A 21,587-nucleotide genomic window follows, 5' to 3' on the forward strand; every position below is an offset into this window, starting at 1 on the left:
ATGTACAACGCTATACAGGGGGCTCATGGGTTAGACGGCAGACCGGGTCCTGTGGTGAGTGGTGCAAGTTCCTGTCCCATCACCCTTCTCTTCCTCTTCCTCTTCCTCTTCCTCTTCCTCTTCCTCCTCCTCCTCCGCCCCCCTGCTACAGCTTGCTTGATGTCTGCCATGTCTGCTTGTCCTGTCCGCTTGCTTTTCTGCTTCCCATGCTTGTCCTGTCTCTCTTTCTTCTTCCTGAGGCAGCCTTGTGAAGACAGGACGGTTCAGGGTTGGGCTCTGAGGATGCACTGATGTAAAGAATCCACTTTCACAGCAAACATGGCAACTCTGCACAGAATTTATCAACTTTATGGCTCCAGGTTTCTATTGGCTTATGTAGGGACTATAACCTTTAGAATGAGAACTTGACCAAACTGTTCAAAGGCCAACTCAAAGTAATGCAGAACCAGTTAGGCATTTTAGATGTATCAGCTCGTTGTAGCTCCATCAGAAATATTGATATCAGCATTTTGATAAATATTACTATCCATTAATACATCAACCAACCAACCATCCAACCAACCACCAATCCATCCGTTAATTCATCCATCCATCCACCCAACCATCCATCAATCCATCTATCCATCCAACCATCCATCCATCCATCCATCCACCCAACCATCCATCAATCCATCTATCCATCCAACCATCCATCCATCCATCCATCCATCCATCCATCCATCCATCCATCCAACCATCCATCCATCCATCCATCCATCCATCCATCCATCCATCCATCTATCCATCAAACCATCCATCCATCCATCCATCCATCCATCTATCCATCCATCCAACCATCCATCCATCCATCCATCCATCCATCCATCCATCCATCCATCCATCAATCCCATCCATCCACCCATCCATCCATCCATCCATCTATGTACCACCCATCCATCCATCCATCCATCCATCCATCCATCCATCCATCTATCTATCCATCCATCCACCCATCCATCCACCCACCCATCCATCCATCTGGTAATCCATCCATCAACCAACCATTTAGCCAACAATCCATCCATTAATTCATCCATCCATCCATCCATCCATCCATCCATCCATCCATCCATCCATCCATCCATCCATCTATAAACCATCCATCCAGCCACCCATCCATCCATCCATCCATCCATCCATCCATCCATCCATCCATCCATCCATCCATCCATCCATGCATTCATCCATCCAACCATCCATCCATCCATCCATCCATGCATTCATCCATCCAACCATCCATCCATTTATATACCAGCCATCCGTCCGTCCGTCCATCCGTCCATCCATCCGTCCATCCATCCATCCATCCATCCATCCATCCATCCATCCATCCATCCATCCATCCATCCATCCATCCATCCATCCATCCATCCATCCATCCATTTTCTTCTGATTCTCTGGGGTGAGGCTGGGTTGGCAGCAGGCTACTCAAGACATCCTTTTCTACCACATCAGTTTCCAGCTCATCCTGGGGGATTCTGGTGTTTTCTAGCCAGATGGGATAAGTAACCCTCTCTGGGTCTAGACTAGGAGCTCCTCTCAGTTGGTAACACCTTGAGGACCTCAATCAGATGCCTGAACAACCTCAACCAGCTCCTTTTGATGCGATCGAGTGACAGCTCTGCTCCAAGCACCCTCCAGTTATCCCAGCTCCTGACCCTATCTTTAATGCTTTATTTCCAATCACTCCTAAAGCATTAGTCAAGACTTTTAAGAAGTTCCTGCAGAGGTGTGAAGCATCTCTGCTGGTAAAAACCAATGTCCACAATCTGAGAATCAACAAAAACAACAACAGAAATAAAGGGTGAAAATTTAGGACATGCAGTTTGGGTGTTTAGATTAAGAAGTGGATCTGTTTCAGCACCGTAGAATCAGTCAGCTCATGATGATGACGTAAGCATGGGTTTAACATTTCCATCTGTTACCTGGAGCCTCTAAAGTGTACTGTTGCCTGTTTTTAATTTGAGTCTTGTTTGATTTCTGATAAACAGTGTAAATCCTCCGTCCTCAGTCCTGCCTAACCGTCTCCTGCCTCCTGATCCTCATGTATCAGCAGCGGGCTGAAAAGTGGCCTTTGCTAAGAACTCTACACAAGCAGCATGCAGAGGTTCCCGTGCTGCATGTTGACATGTCAAACAGTGCATCCAGACATCTGAACTCTCCAAACTGCACACTACATACTGGATATGCCTGAGCTGCAAGGTCATCCTCTGACATCCTGACTGCTAATCAGACAGAGATCTGCAGCTGTTGACATTTTATTCATTTTCCCTCCTTTTTAACGGTTTGGACGGTACTTCAACAAGCTTGGTGTGTCATTGATGCTGTTGTAAATACGGGAAATGATCTGTAAATCCTGATATTTCAATCCAGATAAATGAAAAGAAGGTGAATAAGAACTATGTTTCAGCACATGCACTCATGTCCACCAGAAAGCTTGTTGATTTACTGATTTGAGGTATTGATTATGCCATCTTCAGTAGTAATACTTTCTGTTTGTATCAGCTGACAGGTGTTTGTTTTCTCCTCTTTTAAAGGGTCTAATAGGACCAGCAGGTGTTTCAGGGCCAGCAGGACCAAAGGGAGAGAGAGTAAGTATGGTGCTGTTTGAGTCATTTAAATTAGTTTCAAGGTTCTACATTCAGTTTTCAGACCACACCCTTCACATATTGTCTTATCACTACAGAGTGAAAAGGGAGACGCAGGACTACCGGGACCAACTGGGCCTCAAGGCATCCCAGTAAGTCTTCATAACCAACTCAAACATCCCTTACAACATGGAGCACCTAGAACCTGCAGAAACCAACATGTGTATTACCATTGAATCATACATTCTGACAGTCTGACAAAGTTCAGTGTCATTAAAGTATTCAGACCACATGATTTGATAAACTACAGCCTCTAACAGAAAATACTTTGTTAGCCAAAACCCCTTAAGTCCATCAGTGCAGGTTTACTCAGACTGTACAGTAATACACTCTCTCACCATCAGAGCTTGTTCAGCCCATAGCCCACACGTGTGCTAACAAGGAGCTTAGGAGGGAGGCATGCTAGTTGTAGGCTGTCTTAATAAACACAAAGGTCGGTTTGACTCCCCACGTCTGCAGATTTGAAGATCTAGTGGATGATTTTTATTTATCATGGAAAAGTGCTAGCGCTAATTAGCATAGCCACATAGCTACATGTTCATAGCTGTAGCTGTAGCTGTGTACCAAGACACACGTCAACATACTGACAAATAAAACAACAAGAAACACAGAATCTGTGACCAATCCTTCATAAAAGGTCCTGCTGCCTTTCTGGTAGAGGTCGGTTTTACTCCCCACGTCTGCAGATTTGAAGATCTAGTGGATGATTTTTATTTATCATAGATAAGTGCTAGCGCTAGTTAGCATAGCCACATAGCTACATGTTCGTAGCTGTGTACCAAGACACACGTCGACATACTGATAAATAAAACAACAAGAAACACTAAATCTGTGACCAATCCTTCAGAAAGGTCCTGCTACAGGCGCCTCTCCATCAGGATCAGATTCAGAGGGTTGAAGTAACGTGATCTCTGAGCAGCCGTGTATATTCAGCCAACATGTAAACATTAGATCAACGTGCTGGACAGCCGAGGCACATCCACTTCCTGAGGGGGCGTGGTCAGAGAGAAAACAGAGTGTTCTGAGGAGGACTGAAGAAGAGGGTTTTTCAGGCATGCCAAAATCTGATTTCAAAGTGTTTTTTTGAGCATAAACTTTAAAGACATGTTTTGGGGACCTCTTAGACCAATATATATTGATGAAAAAAGCGTGATATGTCACCTTTAACAGGCAGAAACCTCCAACAGGACCAGACTCATGTTAGACACACATCTGCTGAGACCGTGTTGGGGTTAAGGGGGCGCTGTTACTTACACACAGTGTTGGTGTCAGTTTGAACATGGCCCATGATGTGAACACACAAACCTGTTGTGGTAAAATGTGCAGATCCACTGATATTATCACTTCCTTCTTACAGGGTTTAGTAGGACCACAAGGATTCAAAGGGAATCGGGTAAGTTATTACATGTGCTGATTTGAAGTTTCAAAGAGCAGAAGGATATAGATCTGCTCCAGAACACACACGTAGTAAAACTGCTCACAGATAAGGTCGCTTAAGTTTAAAATCTTTAAAAATCAACTGAACTAAATGTGTTGAGTCTTCAACAGTCTTCAGGTATTTGGATTCACAACATTTTTTAACCTCTGCCATTATTATCAAGGTCACCTGAGGTCACTTAGGCAGAGTTATAACTTCAAAGAGTCTCTGAAGGAGGAGGTAGAAATTAAAGAGCTGAATATCCATGAATATAAATCAGATGTTCTCTTTGATATCAGTCATGAAAAGAAGGTCTGGATGAGTCACGTTGTCTGCTTTGATTTTCTCTTTAACGATTCACTTTCTCTCCAGAGTAAATATTCAGGCTCGACACCTAATTAACCTCAGAACTAAGAAAAATAAAAAAATAATGCCAATGATGACGAGTGACATTAAGGACAGCGATATTTATCTCCTGCTCTGTTGTCTATCCAAAACGAACCTGTTTAATGTTTGAATACAAATGAATACAACCTTGTATCAGCTCAGTCTATGAAAAAAGATATCACCTTTCAGCTATAGGTTCTTTAATGTTCAGGCTCACTGTCCCTGCCCTTATTGACCATAAACAGCCATTTTCCTCCAGCGTCCTGCTGATGGTGGGAAGCTTCATACTGTATGAAATGTGTGCTGCTGTGTTGCAGGCTGTGTGCTGCATACATTTATGGTATCTGACAAAGACTGAGGAGACGATGGATAGAAAAAAAAATATTTATTTGATTCAAGCAAACTTTTTTAATCCTCCTGTTACCCTCAAATTTACTAACATCTTTTATCCTTGGGGTCAATTTGACCCCAGCAATTTAAACCTCCAGAAACTGATTGTTACCCAGGTATATGTGTCAGGTTCTTTATGTTTCTTTGTTGACTACCTAACTAGCCTTTAAATAAAATATATTTCAAGCATAAACACAATTTAAACATTTAGAAGGACTTTATTTGTAAAAACAGAACATAAAATTGCTGTGAGTTTGTCATGCTCTCATCGTCCCTGTTTCTATGTTATCAAAACATATGACACAGGACTCATCACTGAGTGTCTTTAGAGACATGGTGGCTGGAAATATTATATCTCAATATAAAGGTTGGCGGTTCGATCCCAGCTCCTGCAGTCACATGCGGAAGTGTCCTTGGTTACAGTGACCGCAATATCATCCAAAACAACCAAAACAAATGTGTGTAAAATGCTGATATTTCTTATGTTATATACTTCTAAAACAGCCTGGGGTCAAATTGACCCCAAGGAACATCGATGTGTACATTTGTTTTTACAGGAAACTGGAACGAATCAACATTTTAATTTTACGTTTGCCCAGTTGTCCCCATTAAATTAGGAAAAGTCATGAAATATGAAGCCAAAAAAATGATGTTAGTCATTCATTTAGAGATGTTAAACATTAAATGGGGTCCAATTGACCCCAAGGATAACAGGAGGGTGAACCTCCAATCCAATGTTAGAAAACTGCTAACAAGAGCAACAGCAAATGTTAGCATTATGCTACTTATGCTACGGGTGTGACTAACGGTTAAGGAATTTCACTACATAGAAGGACAGGTTACATTATGTTTCTCAGAGTTTGCTAATGTTAGATAACAGCTATGATTTGCATTATTTTCACAATAAAATAAAAGTTTTTTCTAGCTAACATAGTGTTTACTAGAATTCCCTTTTGAACCAGTACAATAGTTTATTTGTCACTGAGGAGACAACCTGATAATTAAAGTCCACAGTCAATCTGCCACTCATTTTCAAGTATAAACAACATATTTTGAACCCTTTTCTAATGCCAGACAACAGCTAACATTAGTATTCTGACAACTAGCTAGTAAAAGTTGTTGTCTACAAAGCAGCTGAAGGCTAAAATTACTATCAGTGACTGTTTCACAATACAGCAGGGAGGTGTTTCTAGCTAATATGATGGAAGGAGTCCTGAGGAAAAGCTACATTCAAATTCATGCTAGCTTTCCGTGGCTACCAACCTTAGATTTAAGGTTTATAAGGAATTCAATTCTTAACCGTTATGGTGGCTAGCTTGCTATATGCTAACGTTGGCTGGTATTTATCTGAAAGGAAGCTAACTTTGTTGTTATTTTCTACAAAACACGGTCAGTTGTCGTCCAGATTTTTTTTTTACAAATTATCTATACAGATGCTAAATAATAACAACTGTTGCATTTCTCTACAATGATTCCACTTGTAAACTTGATAAATTGTCACTACATTACATCAGCATTTAGCTAACAACCATGAGTGTGATGTAAGAGAAAAATGGCTGCTGTATGAATATAGTTGAAATGTAGGTTTTCATTTGTATTAAGAGGTAGCGATTAAACCCCTGTGACCTACCGGTCAGCACCAGACAGATGACAGACAAGATTAAAAACAAGCTGGAGAACATGGGGAAGTGTTTTAAAGCTATAAGAGTGAGTTATATTTACGTCTCGACTCCTGCTTTGTATTCATAAGCATCTTCAGTATTTCTAAAAACTGAAAATGTATGAACCGACCTTGAATATCAAAAACCCACCTAAACACTGTTAATGAGTTGAAACTGTATTTGATCTCAGGTTAAACTGTATTTGTAGACATTGTTTCATCTGTTTGTAATGTCCAGTACCCTTCCTCTAAGAGAATGTTTCCCTCCCATTAACATGTACCTCTTTTAATATTTCCACTCCCATCTTTTAAGTCTTCACATTTCATAAGCTCTCTCAACACTTTCAACTGGCACCAAGTCAAAAGAAGCAGTTTTTAGATGCACAGACTCCAAAAAGCTGTGATAGGCAGACCTGAATGTGGCCGCTCAGTTGAAGGTGCTGAAGACTAAGCTATGGGATAGTGTTGGTGTTATTTTACTCTCTGTCCTTTGTTCCTTTGTTTCCGCAGGTCTTCCTATCCCCTTTTACCTCCCTCCACCTTGCTCTGTGGCCTGTGGCTCTTTTTATTGCCGGGGTTGCCCTCTCTCCCTCTCACAAACTTTGGCCTCCTGCTCCTCCTCTTCCTCCTGCATTCTAATGTAGTCCTGGGTTAATCTTCCTCCTCCTACAACTCCTTTCTAATTCTCCTAATTCACCTACTACTATTTTCATATGTAACACAACCTCTTCCTTGCAAGCCACCATGCACTCCTTCCAACCCCTGAACCCATTATTCATACCCCAAATTGTGAAGCAGTGCTCTCCCATTGCTGTCAAAGGGAATGCTGCAAAAAGATTCCTGTGCAACTAAAAGTTTGATCATTTTAGAAGAAATAAGAGTTTGACTTGTGAGCTTCCAGAGACTGAAAATGAAAACAGGATAATTAGTGTCTTTAAAAAAGGACTTTCGTACAATTTACAAACTTCCTAAAGCCCACACAATGTGTTCATAATGTCCCAGCAGCACAATATGTCATCTCCAATCATGAAACGTTTCAGTAACTTCAACAAACTCTCTCATCTCAGGGACAGCAATGTGGGAACACTGCATTCAGGTAGCATACCTTCCAATATAACTGTATTCCTATTACATTAAAATGTTCTCTCACAGCCTTTATCTTGGTGAGCAGGGGTTCAGTCTAAGTCTGAGTCTAAGCCAAGTGCTTCAAACTTTAAAAGTGTGCTCGACATTTAAAAGAAAGAGGGATTCACATTGCTGTGAGGTGTTTTCTTTTTGCTGTGGTTAGTGTTCTTCCCTTTCAAAGCTCGATGCCTACATTACCCACAATGTAACACAGCCACCGCCAGATTTAACCATGAACTGTATATTAGAATTAGACAAAGCCCCTGGTTTTAAAAGTGAAGCCGTTTTACAGCTGCCTTGAGTTTTTGTTCTTTTAACCATCCTTTGGGTATAAAATGAAAGTTTGACTGTTTGATTTATTATCTCTGTAAATCTTTCCTCATATGTCATTGGTCTCATTCCTTAAATCAATCAATCAATCATTCAGTAAAATAATCACTCTATCAATCTTTATTTATAAAGCACCAAATCCCAACAAATGTTCTCCTCAGACTCTTTCCAAACAGAGCAGGTCTAGACCGTACTCTATGTGCTATTGTTAACAAAGACCCAACATCAAGACAGGATCAGATCCAGTCCCATCTTACAGACAGGACTCAGTCTGATCTCATCTTAATCCACCATGAGCAGAGCACTTTGCAGCATTTAGCAAGTTACAGTGGCAAGGACAAACTTCCTTTAACAGGCAGAAACCTCCAGCAGGACCAGACTCATGTTAGACACACATCTGCTGAGACCGTGTTAGAGAGAGGGATAGAGGGAGATGAAGAGAGAGAGAGACGATAGTGGTGAGTCTGGCATGTCCACTGCAGCAGGACGTCTATGGCAGAGATCCAGAGGAACCTACGAGACAAGGGAGCTCAGGGACTCCAGAAAAGTCTGTGGTTGGTGACTTTAATGGGACAGGGAGAGTTAAAGTAATAAACGAATATTCCTACACTGTCATACCAGGTAACATCAGCTCATCATTCACCAAAAACTCTGGGAACACCCACATTTTTTGAATTTCCAGTCAGTGGACCATCAAGTTGAATAGCATTTAGAAGATTACACCCAGCATGCTCATCCTTTAAGGCTGTGAAACAATTACTCTGCTCTCTGTCTGCAGGATATTCCATTAAAGTTACAGCATAGTGATTATAAACACAGATAAGAAAACAGAAGCCATGACATACAGTCTATGAATTCATCCAGTCAATGAGCAGGTTGCTGATTTATTATCAGTGAGTCACACAGTGCAAGGACAAACTTCCTTTAACAGGCAGAAACCTCCAGCAGGATCAGACTCATGTTAGACACACATCTGCTGAGACCGAGTTGGGGTCTAAATATTCTTCCTTAAAGCATTGTGTTCAGTTTGTTACTAATAGTTCAATGTATAGTAAGACAAAACAGGAAAGCAGGGTATGCTTTAGGATGTGGCTACAGATGATTGACAGATCACAATCATGGTGACTAGTTGAACGAATATGGAAGCACAAAAATTGCAGTTCCTCTAGTATCCACTTGAGGTCGGCTTGAATGCAATTTAACCTCAGTGGGCCCCAAACTGAAACGGTCTAAGTTTCAGCAGAGATTAACATGTTTACAGGCCTGTACAAACCCAGTTTTGGTCTATATTAATGCTGTACCACTTAATAGTAGACTAACTCCGTTCCAGTGCCTGACTTGTCGGCTAGTGCACTGGGTTTTTTCGTCTGCATATATACAGGAGATCCGACTGTTGCAGTCTTCATGTTATCTGAGGAGTGGACTTGCCTAGCTTCTTCTTCTCTCGTGCACTCTCAGTTTGGGAATGAGCATATAATCGTACACTGCCGTAAATGCCATATATCATCACGTAAACAGGCAAGCCCTCTATACAACCCTTACGAGACAGAACTGATAAAATATTCCAACATGTCTCTAAACGTGACCGCCAGTCTTCAGGTGGGTCCAGTCCACAGTGTCACAGATTCTTGTGTGGGTTTGAAGCAGACTCTCACGGTTATGGTGCGTTCAATGACTCTTGTGTCAGTGTTTGTTACGTTTCCTCTCACCGTTCCTCCTCTACTCTGATAATCCGGTGCACACAGCACTGCAGGAGCCTCATTGGTCAACACAGCTGTCAATCATGATGTCACACCCCCTCTTTTTATATCTTAAAATAATTAATTCAAAGTAAACTCGTCAGAAACATGAACACTGAGACATAAATCAGCCTGATAAGAACTAACTGTAATGACAGAAACCATGTTTGACAAACATTTATTTGACCTGTGTTTGATTTTACCATAGACTGTAAATAAAAATGGACAGCGTTGCTCCGCCTCTTCCCGTTGTACAGTTCTAAAGCCAAAAAATCCCCCTCCTGGGCGCTGCCATTGTGCAGCCAGAGCCTGTGAAGCCACTGTAATAAGCTCCGCCCTACAGCGTAGCGTCACAAGACGCTGTGTGTCCTTTGAAGTTTCACTCCACGGCGGCTGTGAATCAAAGGAAACAGGAAGTAAAACCCTGTTTTTTAAACTCTAATAACTAACGAAAAAGAAACTTTTCAGAAAAAAGAGGCCTTGAACACAAAACACTCAAATACTAACTACATATCACCACAGCATACGGATGTGAGAAACATTCATATGAATGTGTATTCAAATGAATGGGGGAGACAGATTTTTTGACCTATACTGCAGTCAGCCACCAGGGGGCAGACACACTGCTGAAAGCCTCACCACCAGGGTCGCATCCGGCTCGCTTGGATTTTACACTTTGACCAGTCTGTTAACATGGAGGAGGCGGGGCTTATGACTAATACTGCAGCCAGTCAGCAGGGGGAGCTAATAAGGCTAATTTATACTTCTGCGTCTCCCCTACGCAGCAGGGACTGACGCGGACATGGGCACTGCATACTTGTGCGTCGATGTGTCCATGTCGCGCAGCAATCCTCCTCTGCAACACTTCAATCAATCAATCAATCAATCTTTATTTGTATAGCGCCAAATCACAACAAACGTTATCTCAAGACGCTTTTACAAACAGAGCAGGTCTAGACCACTTTATGTCAAATTATGAACAGAGACCCAACACCAAGACAGGGTAAGACTCAGTCTGACCCCACCTTAATCCATCATGAGCATTGCACATCGCAGTATTTAGCTAGTTACAGTGGTGAGGAAAAACTTTTAACAGGCAGAAACCTCAGGCAGAACCAGACTCATGTTAGACAGCCATCATGCCTCGACCGAGTTGGGTCTGGAAAGAGAGATAGAGGAGAGTAAGAGAGAGAGGTGATAGTGATGAGACGAGTCGTAGAAGCTGTTGCTGCTGGAGTCCAGCACGTCCGTATCAGCTGGAGTCCAGATCGTCCGCAGCAGGAGGACGTCTACGGCAGCTCAGAGGAATCTACGAGACAATGGAGCTCAGGGACTCCAGAAAGGTCTATGGTTAGTAACTTTAATGGGACAGGCAGAGTTAAAGTAAGTGATGAGGGGGTTGGGGGGAAGAGGGTGAGCTAGGATCCCAGTGTGTCAGTGTGCCAGTTCCCCCGGCAGTCTAGGCCTATAGCAGCATGACAAAAGCTGGTCCAAGCCTGATCCAGCTCTAACTATAAGCTTTATCAAAAAGGAAAGTTTGAAGCCTACTCTTAAAAGTGGAGAGGGTGTCTGCCTCCCGGACCCTGACTGGTAGATGATTCCAAAGGAGAGAGGCCTGATAACTGAAGGTTCTACCTCCCACACTACTTTTAGAGATTTTAGGTACAACTAGCAAGCCTGCATGTTGGGAGCGTAGAGTTCTAGAGGGGTAATAGGGCACTATGAGCTCTTTAAGATACGAGGGTGTCTGATTTTTAAGGGCTTTGTAGGTTAAAAGAAGGATTTTAAATTCTATTCTACATTTTATTGGGAGTCAGTGTAGAGAAGCTAACACTGGAGAGATGTGCTCTCTCTTCCTAGTTCTAGTCAATACTCGAGCTGCGGCGTTTTGAACTAGCTGAAGAGTCTTTAGAGACTTATTGGGGCAGCCTGATAAGAGGGAGTTACAGTAATCTAACCTGGAGGTAACAAATGCATGGACTAGTTTTTCTGCGTCGCTCTGAGATAGGAAGTGTCTAATTTTAGAAATATTGCGCAAGTGAAAATAGGCTGACCTTGAGATTTGCTGAATTTGGGAGTTGAAGGATAAATCTTTATCAAATCACTAGAGGGCAGTGTGGTCTCTCTGATAGCCGGCCGCCTGCTTCCGGCCCCGTTACGATCTCTGTTTACTTTTCCACAGAGATTCAGAGCGTGTTCTGTTAATCTACATGATTACATGAAGAATAGAGAGGAGGAGATGAAATGCATGGCCGATGAGCGGGGATGAGCGTTGAGAAGAAGTGCTGTAAATGTGGGAAATAGAATGCCACCAAGCGGACCAATCACAGGACTTGCCGCATCCGCATCGATTCTACGGGTAGTTACATTTTGGAGGAGGTCCACGTCAGCTCTGTGCGTAGGCCTCTGTGTAGGTACGGGAGCTACACGGAGCTCCGGCGTAAGCTACACCATTGATTTGACGCAAAAGTATAAATCAGGCTTTAATGTGCTGCCTTCACTTACCAGGCGCTGTCATGCAATCAGTCTTTTAATACAGTCTATGGTTCAGGCACAATAATCAGAATGATCAGGGAAAAAAGTCTTCCAGGTTAAACTCTGTTTTCACCATAACAGGATTTTTTTGTAATCAAGATCAGGAAAAAACAACATTCTGATGAAAAAGCAAACATTGACCTTAGGAGCATGTGAAAATGTGGAGTGTCCCTCCTCAAGATCATCCATCCCTGTACTCTGACAGCAGTGTTCAATGGTTTGGTAGTAACGATGGGTCAAATAGAGTATCATGGCTAAATGTTTAAAATGCTCCACCAGCTGTTCATATTTCCTTTTCTCTCACCTCTCGCTGACTCTTCCTTTAAACTCTGATTGTTCAGTAGCATGAAGGAAACCCTCTGTAAGATCTTCAGATGAACTCTGCTCACCAGCAGCACTGGCTCTCCTCCTTAACTCCCTCTACTCACCTTCCCTTTCCACTAAATGTTCACTACAGAATAATGTTGTCTTTTTTCGAGAAAGGTAAACCAAACACATATGCAGGCACTGATAAAAGATATTTCTTAAGCTGTCTTGACTGCTTTGTGTAAAGTCTGACTGATGAACAAACAAACATTTGCTTTCTGTGTGGCTTAATAAGGAGGACTAAAGTTTGTCTTTTTAATACGCTGTTGTTTGCAGGGAGAGAGGGGCAAGAAAGGCAACAGGGGGGCCAAAGGGGATAAGGGAGACCAAGGAGCACCTGGATTAGATGCCCCCTGTCCGTTGGTATGTCAGTAGTACAGTGTGTAACCCAGAGGCAAAAGGAAGGAGCACTATCAAAGGATCCAACATCTGACTGGAGATAGCCAGCCTCCTTTTGTCTCTGGTATTAAGTGGTTCTAACCAACCTCAGGAAGGGTTTGGTCAAAGGGTCAACAGCAGCCTGTCAGATATGATACACTAAACTTGAACCAGTAAAATGCTCCATGAAGAGGTTGTAGCATTCTGATAGGTAATCCAGGGGAATCTCGACATGGCTGGACCACTGACCACAACTTCCTGAGGGCATTTTTTTTCCAGGAATCAGGCAGACAGGAACCAGGACTCCATTGCTGATGAGTTTCGATAGAATCCAAAGTGTTTTCATCTGTCTTCACAAAGCTACAAGACCCATTCCTAAGGAGAGATTGGAAACACCTAGAGTCCTGCTCGGGTCAAATCTGAGACTCCAGTACCTATTCTAAATTTAGACCTGCACCAGACCTGCCTCTGATTTTATTCACTGAAGATGCTGTATATTATTTGAACCCATACATCACTGAGCAGACGGGTGATGTGTTGTATTTGAACTGAACGAACACCCTTACATTCAGCGGCTTCCACTGTGAGACTTTGAGATGTTTAAGAGGCTGAAGAAAAGTTTTCAACAGAGAACAGAAAACTGTTGTTGCGTCTTTGCTGTTCATTTCCACAGACACTGCCCTGTGGGTGGCTGAAAGCACAACATTTTGAGACTGGGTTCCAAAGAAGCATTTGAAAACACCACCGTCTGTCCCCATGAAAACTGGCGATACGCCCACAGCCCCATTCGCACAAGATTATTAGCTTCCCAGTCAAACAGCCATGCACGAATCAGAGGACAGTAACAATAATGTCGGACCACTGAGCTGTGTCTGTGTCTGTGCTGCTGACTCTACTGGGTTCATTACACATCTTCAGCAAAGTGTAGATCTGCAGCACTGTTACTCAATCAATCCATCAATCTTTATTTGTTTAGCGCCAAATCACAACAGACGATATCTCAAGACACTTCTACATACAGAGCAGGTCTAGACCACTCTATGTTAAATTATGAACAAAGACCCAATACCAAGACAGGGTAAGACTCAGTCTTATCATCTGGAGTCCGGAACGTCCACAGCAGGAGGACGCCTACGGCAGCTCAGAGGAAACAGGAGACAAGGGAGCTCAGGGACTCCAGAAAGGTCTATGGTTAGTAACTTTAATGGGACAGGAAGAGTTAAAGTAAATGATGAGGGGATAAGCCTATAGCAGCATAACTAAGAGCTGGTCCAAGCCTGATCCAGCTCCAACTATAAGCTTTATCAAGAAGGAAAGTTTGAAGCCTACTCTTAAAAGTAAAGAGGGTGTCTGCCTCCAGGACCCTGACTGGTAGATGATTCCAAAGGAGAGGGGCCTGATAACTGAAGGTTCTACCTCCCATACTACTTTTAGAGACTTTAGGTGAGACCAGCAGGCCTGCATGTTTGGAGCGTAGAGTTCTAGAGGGGTAATAGGGCACTATGAGCTCTTTAAGATATGAAGGTGTCTGATCATTAAGAGCTTTGTAGGTCAGAAGAAGGATTTTAAATTCTAGTCTAGATTTCACTGTGGCCAGCGGTTCATCAGTGTATTACTGTTTGTTGAATTCACAGCTCTTTAGAAGAACCTTTATGTGCAGGCGCGTGGTGTTCTTCTTCTTTAAGTGGTGTCTTGTTAAAAAGGTAAACCACCAAATACTAGTCTGGTGTGCATACTCCCACATAATGCAATATTAACCCTGCTAGCTAGGGCCTCGCGTAAAAGCCCACTGTTTTCAGTTCTGAAGTCTGAGTGTTCAGGTCTGAAGCAGAATCCAAACTGAACAAATTCCCACAGAAAACCTCTGCTTTATGTTCAAGTACAGATGGCTTTGTATACCCTTGAGACTCATCTCAGAGAGACTGGTTCCTGTCAGCTCCAGGTGACCTGCATGTATAGGAAACCTGCACCCAGAAACACAGTGGACAGAGGTGGAGATCCTTCTGCTACCGAGCAGTGGAGGAAAAGCTCCCGGCGGCTACACGAGCTGCAGAAGTGGTTTTTAAAAGGTTGATTTCACAAACAGGGTTTCCGAGGCTTTAAAGGGGAGAAAGGTGAACCAGGCTTGCCAGGCCTGGATGGTCTGGATGCCCCTTGCCCTGTGGTATGGTGCTCTTTCTTTCCCTTAATTTTCCCAGCATGCCTTTAGCTATCCTTAACCAGACTGACTCACAAAAGAAATTACAAAAACATGCATGTTGAGTTTAAATCTTCTTACAGAGTTGAACAGAACTTTACCAAACAACCTTCCTCTGAAGGAACAGGAAGCAGTCTTAAAGAGCCCTGACTCTACCTTTCACTACTTCTTTAACTTTCTTTGTTAATGTCTCATGTGGTCTATAACTGAGACTGATATAAGTCATTACATCAAATAAATAACCTGACATCAAGAGTCTCTCTTTAGTCTTGCTTGTTTGCTTACCATCACCATTTTTAACACCTGTGAGGTATCAGAACACCACATGGGATGAAGGTTAAAGGAGCCAGATACTTTCATTAGATTAGATCTATTACTGGTAAAAGCATGCACAGCATCATTACAGCATGTTACTTTTACTTTCTTTAGCTTCCACTGTCCTCTGCCTGCTTTAACAATCAAATATGGACCCATACCAGAAGGTGCTGTCCAATGCAGATTCTGGATACCATGTCCTGGCTCTGCTGTGGGTTGTGATGTTCAAAGCAGCACTGCATCACTAAAAGGACAACTAGAGGCAAACAAATGTTTGTTCATGAACAAGTGGGCACGTCATCTGCACACTAGTCCTGGGCTGAGTGTTGTCTGATTCTGAGTGAATTTTCCAGTTTATTTCCAAATCTATGACAGGAAGTGAGATGAAGTCAGGAGTAACTGTCGTCATATCTGGACTGAGAGCATTCCTCACCAACTCCAGATTAATCATGTTTAATAAATCTGATGTTGAAAGAGACTGATTATGTATCACTCTAATGTCGGGGTTGCATCCTAGTAACAGTATAAATCTGAATTTTAGAACGTCATTGTTTCAGCAGGAAACAGCTGACTTCTGCACAGGCAGCACCAACGACCTTTGTTTTCAGAGCGCTTCTTACCACGACTTGAGCCTGATTTAAACTTCTGAGTTGACTGTACACTGGAACAGCAAAATTCAACCAGATCCATGTCCGGTCCATCTTAGCTCCAGATCTGAGCTATTCTAGTCAATGTGTTAACTTCCACTGGATCCGCTCCGTTGTGTTCTGGCTGCGTCTCTGATCCGGCAGGTTGGAGCCCTCTGGATCAGATACACAAGACTTCTATTTGTGCCGGATGCCGGAGCACGACGCATCAATCTCAACAGAGCAGATGGAGCGGGACAGGAAGTCAGGTTTCACCAAAACAAAATGAAAACATCCGGTTAATTTTCAGAATAAAACACTCTGTGTTATCACCAGATCGTATTTCACTTAACTACAACAACAAACCAAAGTCATGATGAGCGGAGCCAGGCCTGGAGTCAACAGGTCAGAGGTTTTCAGAGGACCAGAAAGACAACATGGATGAGGAGAGGAGGAGGAGGAGAATCCTTGATTCAGTGATTACTGCAGGAAAACCTTGGTCACATGACTCCAGCTGTCCGGAGGTCCTACTCCGTGCTGCGTTCTGAAAACACAACCTGTGGGTGTTGACGGACGAGAGACCACAGCAGATCAGGGACAAACCAGACACTGATCTGGTGAAATTCCCCGGTGACAATGCAATAGTGGCCTATGACTGAATCTGATCATATAATGTTGGAGTTGGAGCTGATAGATGTGGAGCAGCCGCTGATCATACTGCAAATATTACAAAGAAGAGAAGAGAGGAGACTTTGCAGGAGATGGAATGAGCAGCCTCTGAATCAGTGTAGACAGAGATGCTTTGTAAATGCAGGACTAAGACGCTAACCAGTGGACCAATCACAGAGCTTGTTTGAATTTTCTGTTGCTGTGTATTCAACGCAGAAATATAAATCAAGATTTCCTGTTGCTCAGACAGTTGTCCCGCTTGGCTTCGGCTTCCCTCAGCAGCGAGGGTGCTCTGTGTGCTTGATATTTGGCTTTGGAGTTCCTACAGATATTACTGATATAAATCATGTTGTAGTGTTAGCAGTAGCTCCACCACCTTGAAACTGTACTTCAGAAAAAACAGTGTGGTTAGTTTCTCCCACCAGTGTAGTTTCTGAATGGCATTGTTATTGATATCAGGAGTCCTGCACCTTCTTAATCCTGATTGGTCGACGGACTGTGACACTGAGGTGCACAGCGATGATCCAAAAGTTGAACCATGAGCTCTGAAAACAAACTTCATTGGTGTTATACAGAATATTTGAACTGCCAGCGCAAAGATAGAAGTGTGTCAGTGGTCACAGGCTCTTCTTCCACCAACAGTCTGTCTTTGGATCAACTAGAGAAGAGTCAGTGTTGTCCTCCCATGTTCCACAGAGCAGCACTGATGTGTCATGAAGCATCTTGACAAATGCTACAGTGTTCAAAGCTTCATCTCTGAACATAGAGGCTAATAATCTGTGTCTGCAGAGTCTCACTGGAGAGAATGATGTTTGTCGTTGTTGCTGCTGAAATATGTCATATAGCAGAGTTTGGGAATCTATTGGTTCTGGAAGTAAATGTAACTAAGCTTCTTTTCAGTGTCCTTCATAATCCTCTACAGGCTAAAAGGGTCTTCCCCCCTCTGGATAATTTGAGAATCAACAGTGGAAACTTTGGCAATGAAAGCAACAGTGAAGAATACTGTTTGATCCTGTTGTCATGATGAACATCGGGCTCAAACTTCTTTAAGTTTCAACTTTTGATGAAGAAAACTGAGTTCTTCTGCAGAATCACAATCCATAACTTCTGTTCTGTGTGAAATCAGAAATATTAAGTTAAAGGCTGAGCGTTACAAAACATGTTTATTATAATGAATTAAATCTACATCATTTGACCCTCAACTTTTACTTCCAGAAACCTTTGTAGTCAAACTCTGACCTCTTCTCTATAACATCTATAGAGATATATGTAAACAGTCTGTGTCTCTGCTGCGTCCTGCTCTGTCTCTTCTCTGTGTATCTGCTCTGTGTCTCTGTGTCTCTGCTCTGTGTCTCTGTGTCTCTGCTCTGTGTCTCCATGTCTGTATGTCTGTGTCTCTTCTTTGTGTCTCTGTGTATCTGCTCTCTGTCTCTGCTCTCTGTCTCCATGTCTGTATGTCTGTGTCTCTTCTTTGTGTCTCTCCGTGTCTTTTCTTTGTGTCTCTGTGTCTCTTCTTTGTGTCTCTGCTCTGTCTTTTCTCTTTGTCTCTGTGTCCTGCTCTGTGTCTCTGTCTTTTCTCTTTGTCTCTGTGTCTCTGTCTTTTCTCTTTGTCTCTGTGTCTCTCCTCTGTCTCTGCTTTGTATCTCTGCTCTGTCTCTCTGTCTCTGCTCTGTCTTCTACTCTTTGTCTTCTGCTCTGTATCTCTGTCTCTCTTCTGTACTCTACTCTGTGTCTTTTGTCTGCGTCTCTGCTCTGTGTCTCTGTCCCTGCTCTGTCTCTGCTTTGTGTCTCAGCTCTGTTTATCTGTGTCTTTGCTTTGTGTCTCTGCTCTGTCTTCTACTCTGTGTCTTTTTGTCTGCTCTGTCTTCTACTCTGTGTCTTCTGCTCTGCGTCTATGCTAGGTGTCTCTGCTCTCTGTCTCTGCTCTGTGTCTTTTTGTCTGCTCTGTCTTCTTCTCTGTCTTCTGCTCTGCGTCTCTGCTAGGTGTCTCTGCTCTGTGTTTCTGCTCTTTGTCTTTTGCTCTGTGTCTCTGCTCTGTTTCTGTGTGTCTTCTGCTCTGCGTCTCTGCTCTGTGTCTCTGCTCTGCATCTCTGCTCTGTGTCTCTGCTCTGTGTCTCTGCTCTGTCTTCTACTATGTTTCTTCTGCTCTGTGTCTCTGCTCTGCGTCTCTGCTCTGTGTCTCTGCTCTGTCTTCTACTCTGTGTCTTTTGCTCTGCGTCTCTGCTCTGTGTCTCTGGTCTGTGTCTCTGCTCTGTTTCTCTGCTCTGCCTTCTACTCTGTGTCTTTTGCTGTGTCTTCTGCTCTGCGTCTCTGCTCTGTGTCTCTCTTCTGTGTCTCTGCTCGGTGTCTTTTGCTCTGCGTCTCTGCTCTGTGTCTCTGTCCCTGCTCTGTCTCTGCTTTGTGTCTCTGCTCTGTCTCTATGTCTTTTCTCTGTGTCTCTGCTCTGTCTCTGCTTCGTGTCTCAGCTCTGTTTATCTGTGTCTTTGCTTTGTGTCTCTGCTTTGTGTCTCTGCGTCTCTGCTCTGTCTTCTACTCTGTGTCTTCTGCTTTGTGTCTTTTTGTCTGCTCTGTCTTCTTCTCTGTGTCTTCTGCTCTGCGTCTCTGCTAGGTGTCTCTGCTCTGTGTTTCTGCTCTGTGTCTTTTGCTCTCTGTCTCTGCTCTGTTTCTGTGTGTCTTCTGCTCTGCGTCTCTGCTCTGTGTCTCTGCTCTGCATCTCTGCTCTGTGTCTCTGCTCTGTCTTCTACTATGTTTCTTCTGCTCTGTGTCTCTGCTCGGTGTCTTTTGCTCTGTGTCTCTGCTCTGTGTCTCTGCTCTGTCTTCTACTCTGTGTCTTTTGCTCTGCGTCTCTGCTCTGTGTCTCTGGTCTGTGTCTCTGCTCTTTCTTCTACTCTGTGTCTCTGCTCTGTGTCTCTGGTCTGTGTCTGCTCTGTTTCTGTGTGTCTTCTGCTCTGTGTCTCTGCTCTGCATCTCTGCTCTGCATCTCTGCTCTGCGTCTCTGCTCTGTGTCTGTGCTCTGTCTTCTACTCTGTGTCTTCTGCTCTACGTCTCTGCTCGGTGTCTCTGCTCTGTCTTGTACTCTGTTTCTTCTGCTCTGCGTCTATGCTCTGTGTCTCTGCTCTATGTCTCTACTCTGTCTTCTACTCTGTGTCTTCTGCTCTGCGTCCCTACTGTGCGTCTCTGTGTCTTTGCTTTGTGTCCTGCTCTGTGCACTTACCTTCAGCACACCTTCATGATGAATATCCTCCTCAGTCTTCAGTATTGTCCCCTAACATCTTGTCTTCTCTGCACAGGGAGACGACGGCTTACCCGTACCAGGATGTTGGAATAAAGTAAGTTTGTCACGTTGTTGTTTGGTTGCTCATCACTGTAGCACCTCACATGCTGAATGCTAACCTCACTGTGAGTTTTGTTTGCATTAACATGTTTTGTTTTGTTTCCTCCCTGCAGTGACGATAACTCTGGAATGGCTTGTGTGATTGTACATAGGATATTTATTTTTTTACTTCACTTGTTATATGTGGAAAAAAAAATGAAAAGTCTTAAAAATATACGGCAAAGTGTTTGTACAGATTGTTTATTTTAATACGTATGATAGTGTTTATGTATTGGATTTTTATATCTATGCATTATTTTAATATGAGCGGATAAGTAAAAGTTATAATGTGGCTACATATGCATGATATTTGTGCATAATGTGAAGTGGATAATGCTTATTAACTTATTGTATTATGTTGATGTGTTCTCTTGTAATAGACCATGCTGCACTGAGTTGTGGGGCTGGAAAGATTTTGTGTTAACATTTGGGATGTCTTAGTTGAACTCTTCTCTTTGAGATACAGTGTTGAAAAAAAAAAACCCTGTCCAATCAAATCATACCAAATACACAGAACGCTACATGAAGCCTCCACTGTGATTTAGTGTCAATCAGTTTCTGTTTAGCTTTAATCCAGTAAAGCCTGAACCATCAAATAATTTCCAGAAGTTATAATTATTTGGCAATGGAATGTTTATTGGACCACCTGACAAATAAAAAAAAAGAAAAATAACATGTGAGTTTTAATTTGTATCATATTTGATACATCAGGCAAACATTGTTCAAAGTTTCTTCTATTTCAAACAAACTAAAACATATAAAAACAACATTTTTAGCCTATTAAACTTTGAGTTTCCTTCAAATGTTTCCCAAAGTAATTTCAAACATATACATTTTTTTTTCCATATTGAACAACGTCATAACTATTTTGTATCCACTACACAGCAAAAAAAACTTATTTATTGTATTTTTCTTCTTTGAATTGTTCAGTTTTTAGTGGAAATCAATGAGCAAAAGACAAGTATTTACAAGGGAGCCATGGCAACATCCAACTAGTCATCAATCATCATGATACAGCAGGTTACATATATAAAAATACAATATACGTTATAAATATTTCAATTTCTACTCTAAATATACCTAATTTTGTCATTTCAACATGTTCTTAAATAATAAAAAAGACTATGTTGCTTTATGGAATGAATAATGTATGAAATAAAAAAAAAAAATTATGATTGACAGATTTGTAAATAAATGTCCTTATATACCTGCTGTGAGGAGTGACTTGACAGTTTACCTAAGTATGTGAGCAGAGATCAGGTTTCCTCACATTCAACCTGGACCTAATTTAAAGAGAATAAAAAGCCTGCAGGAAACCTGTAGGTGCATTTTGACAAAGAGTCCCTGCGTCTTTTAGCCCCCAGAACTACTTTACCTGGAACTAAAAGGTTCC

General features: G+C 42.5%; 1 protein-coding gene across 1 annotated transcript in view; it reads left to right on the plus strand.

The window, feature by feature from the left end:
- Positions 1–20,899, plus strand: part of col13a1 (collagen, type XIII, alpha 1) — a 117,603-nt gene extending 96,704 nt beyond the window's left edge. Inside the window, exons 28-34 of the mRNA XM_034682359.1 lie at positions 19–54; positions 2,577–2,630; positions 2,726–2,779; positions 4,045–4,080; positions 12,913–12,999; positions 20,112–20,150; positions 20,269–20,899. Of these exons, the coding sequence (XP_034538250.1) occupies positions 19–54; positions 2,577–2,630; positions 2,726–2,779; positions 4,045–4,080; positions 12,913–12,999; positions 20,112–20,150; positions 20,269–20,271 (309 nt within the window). The 3' untranslated portion in view covers positions 20,272–20,899. The remainder of the gene's footprint in view (positions 1–18; positions 55–2,576; positions 2,631–2,725; positions 2,780–4,044; positions 4,081–12,912; positions 13,000–20,111; positions 20,151–20,268) is intronic.
- The last annotated feature ends 688 nt before the right edge of the window (positions 20,900–21,587 follow it).

The sequence above is a fragment of the Notolabrus celidotus genome, chromosome 4 (assembly GCF_009762535.1).
Source record: "Notolabrus celidotus isolate fNotCel1 chromosome 4, fNotCel1.pri, whole genome shotgun sequence".
Classification (NCBI taxonomy): domain Eukaryota; kingdom Metazoa; phylum Chordata; class Actinopteri; order Labriformes; family Labridae; genus Notolabrus; species Notolabrus celidotus.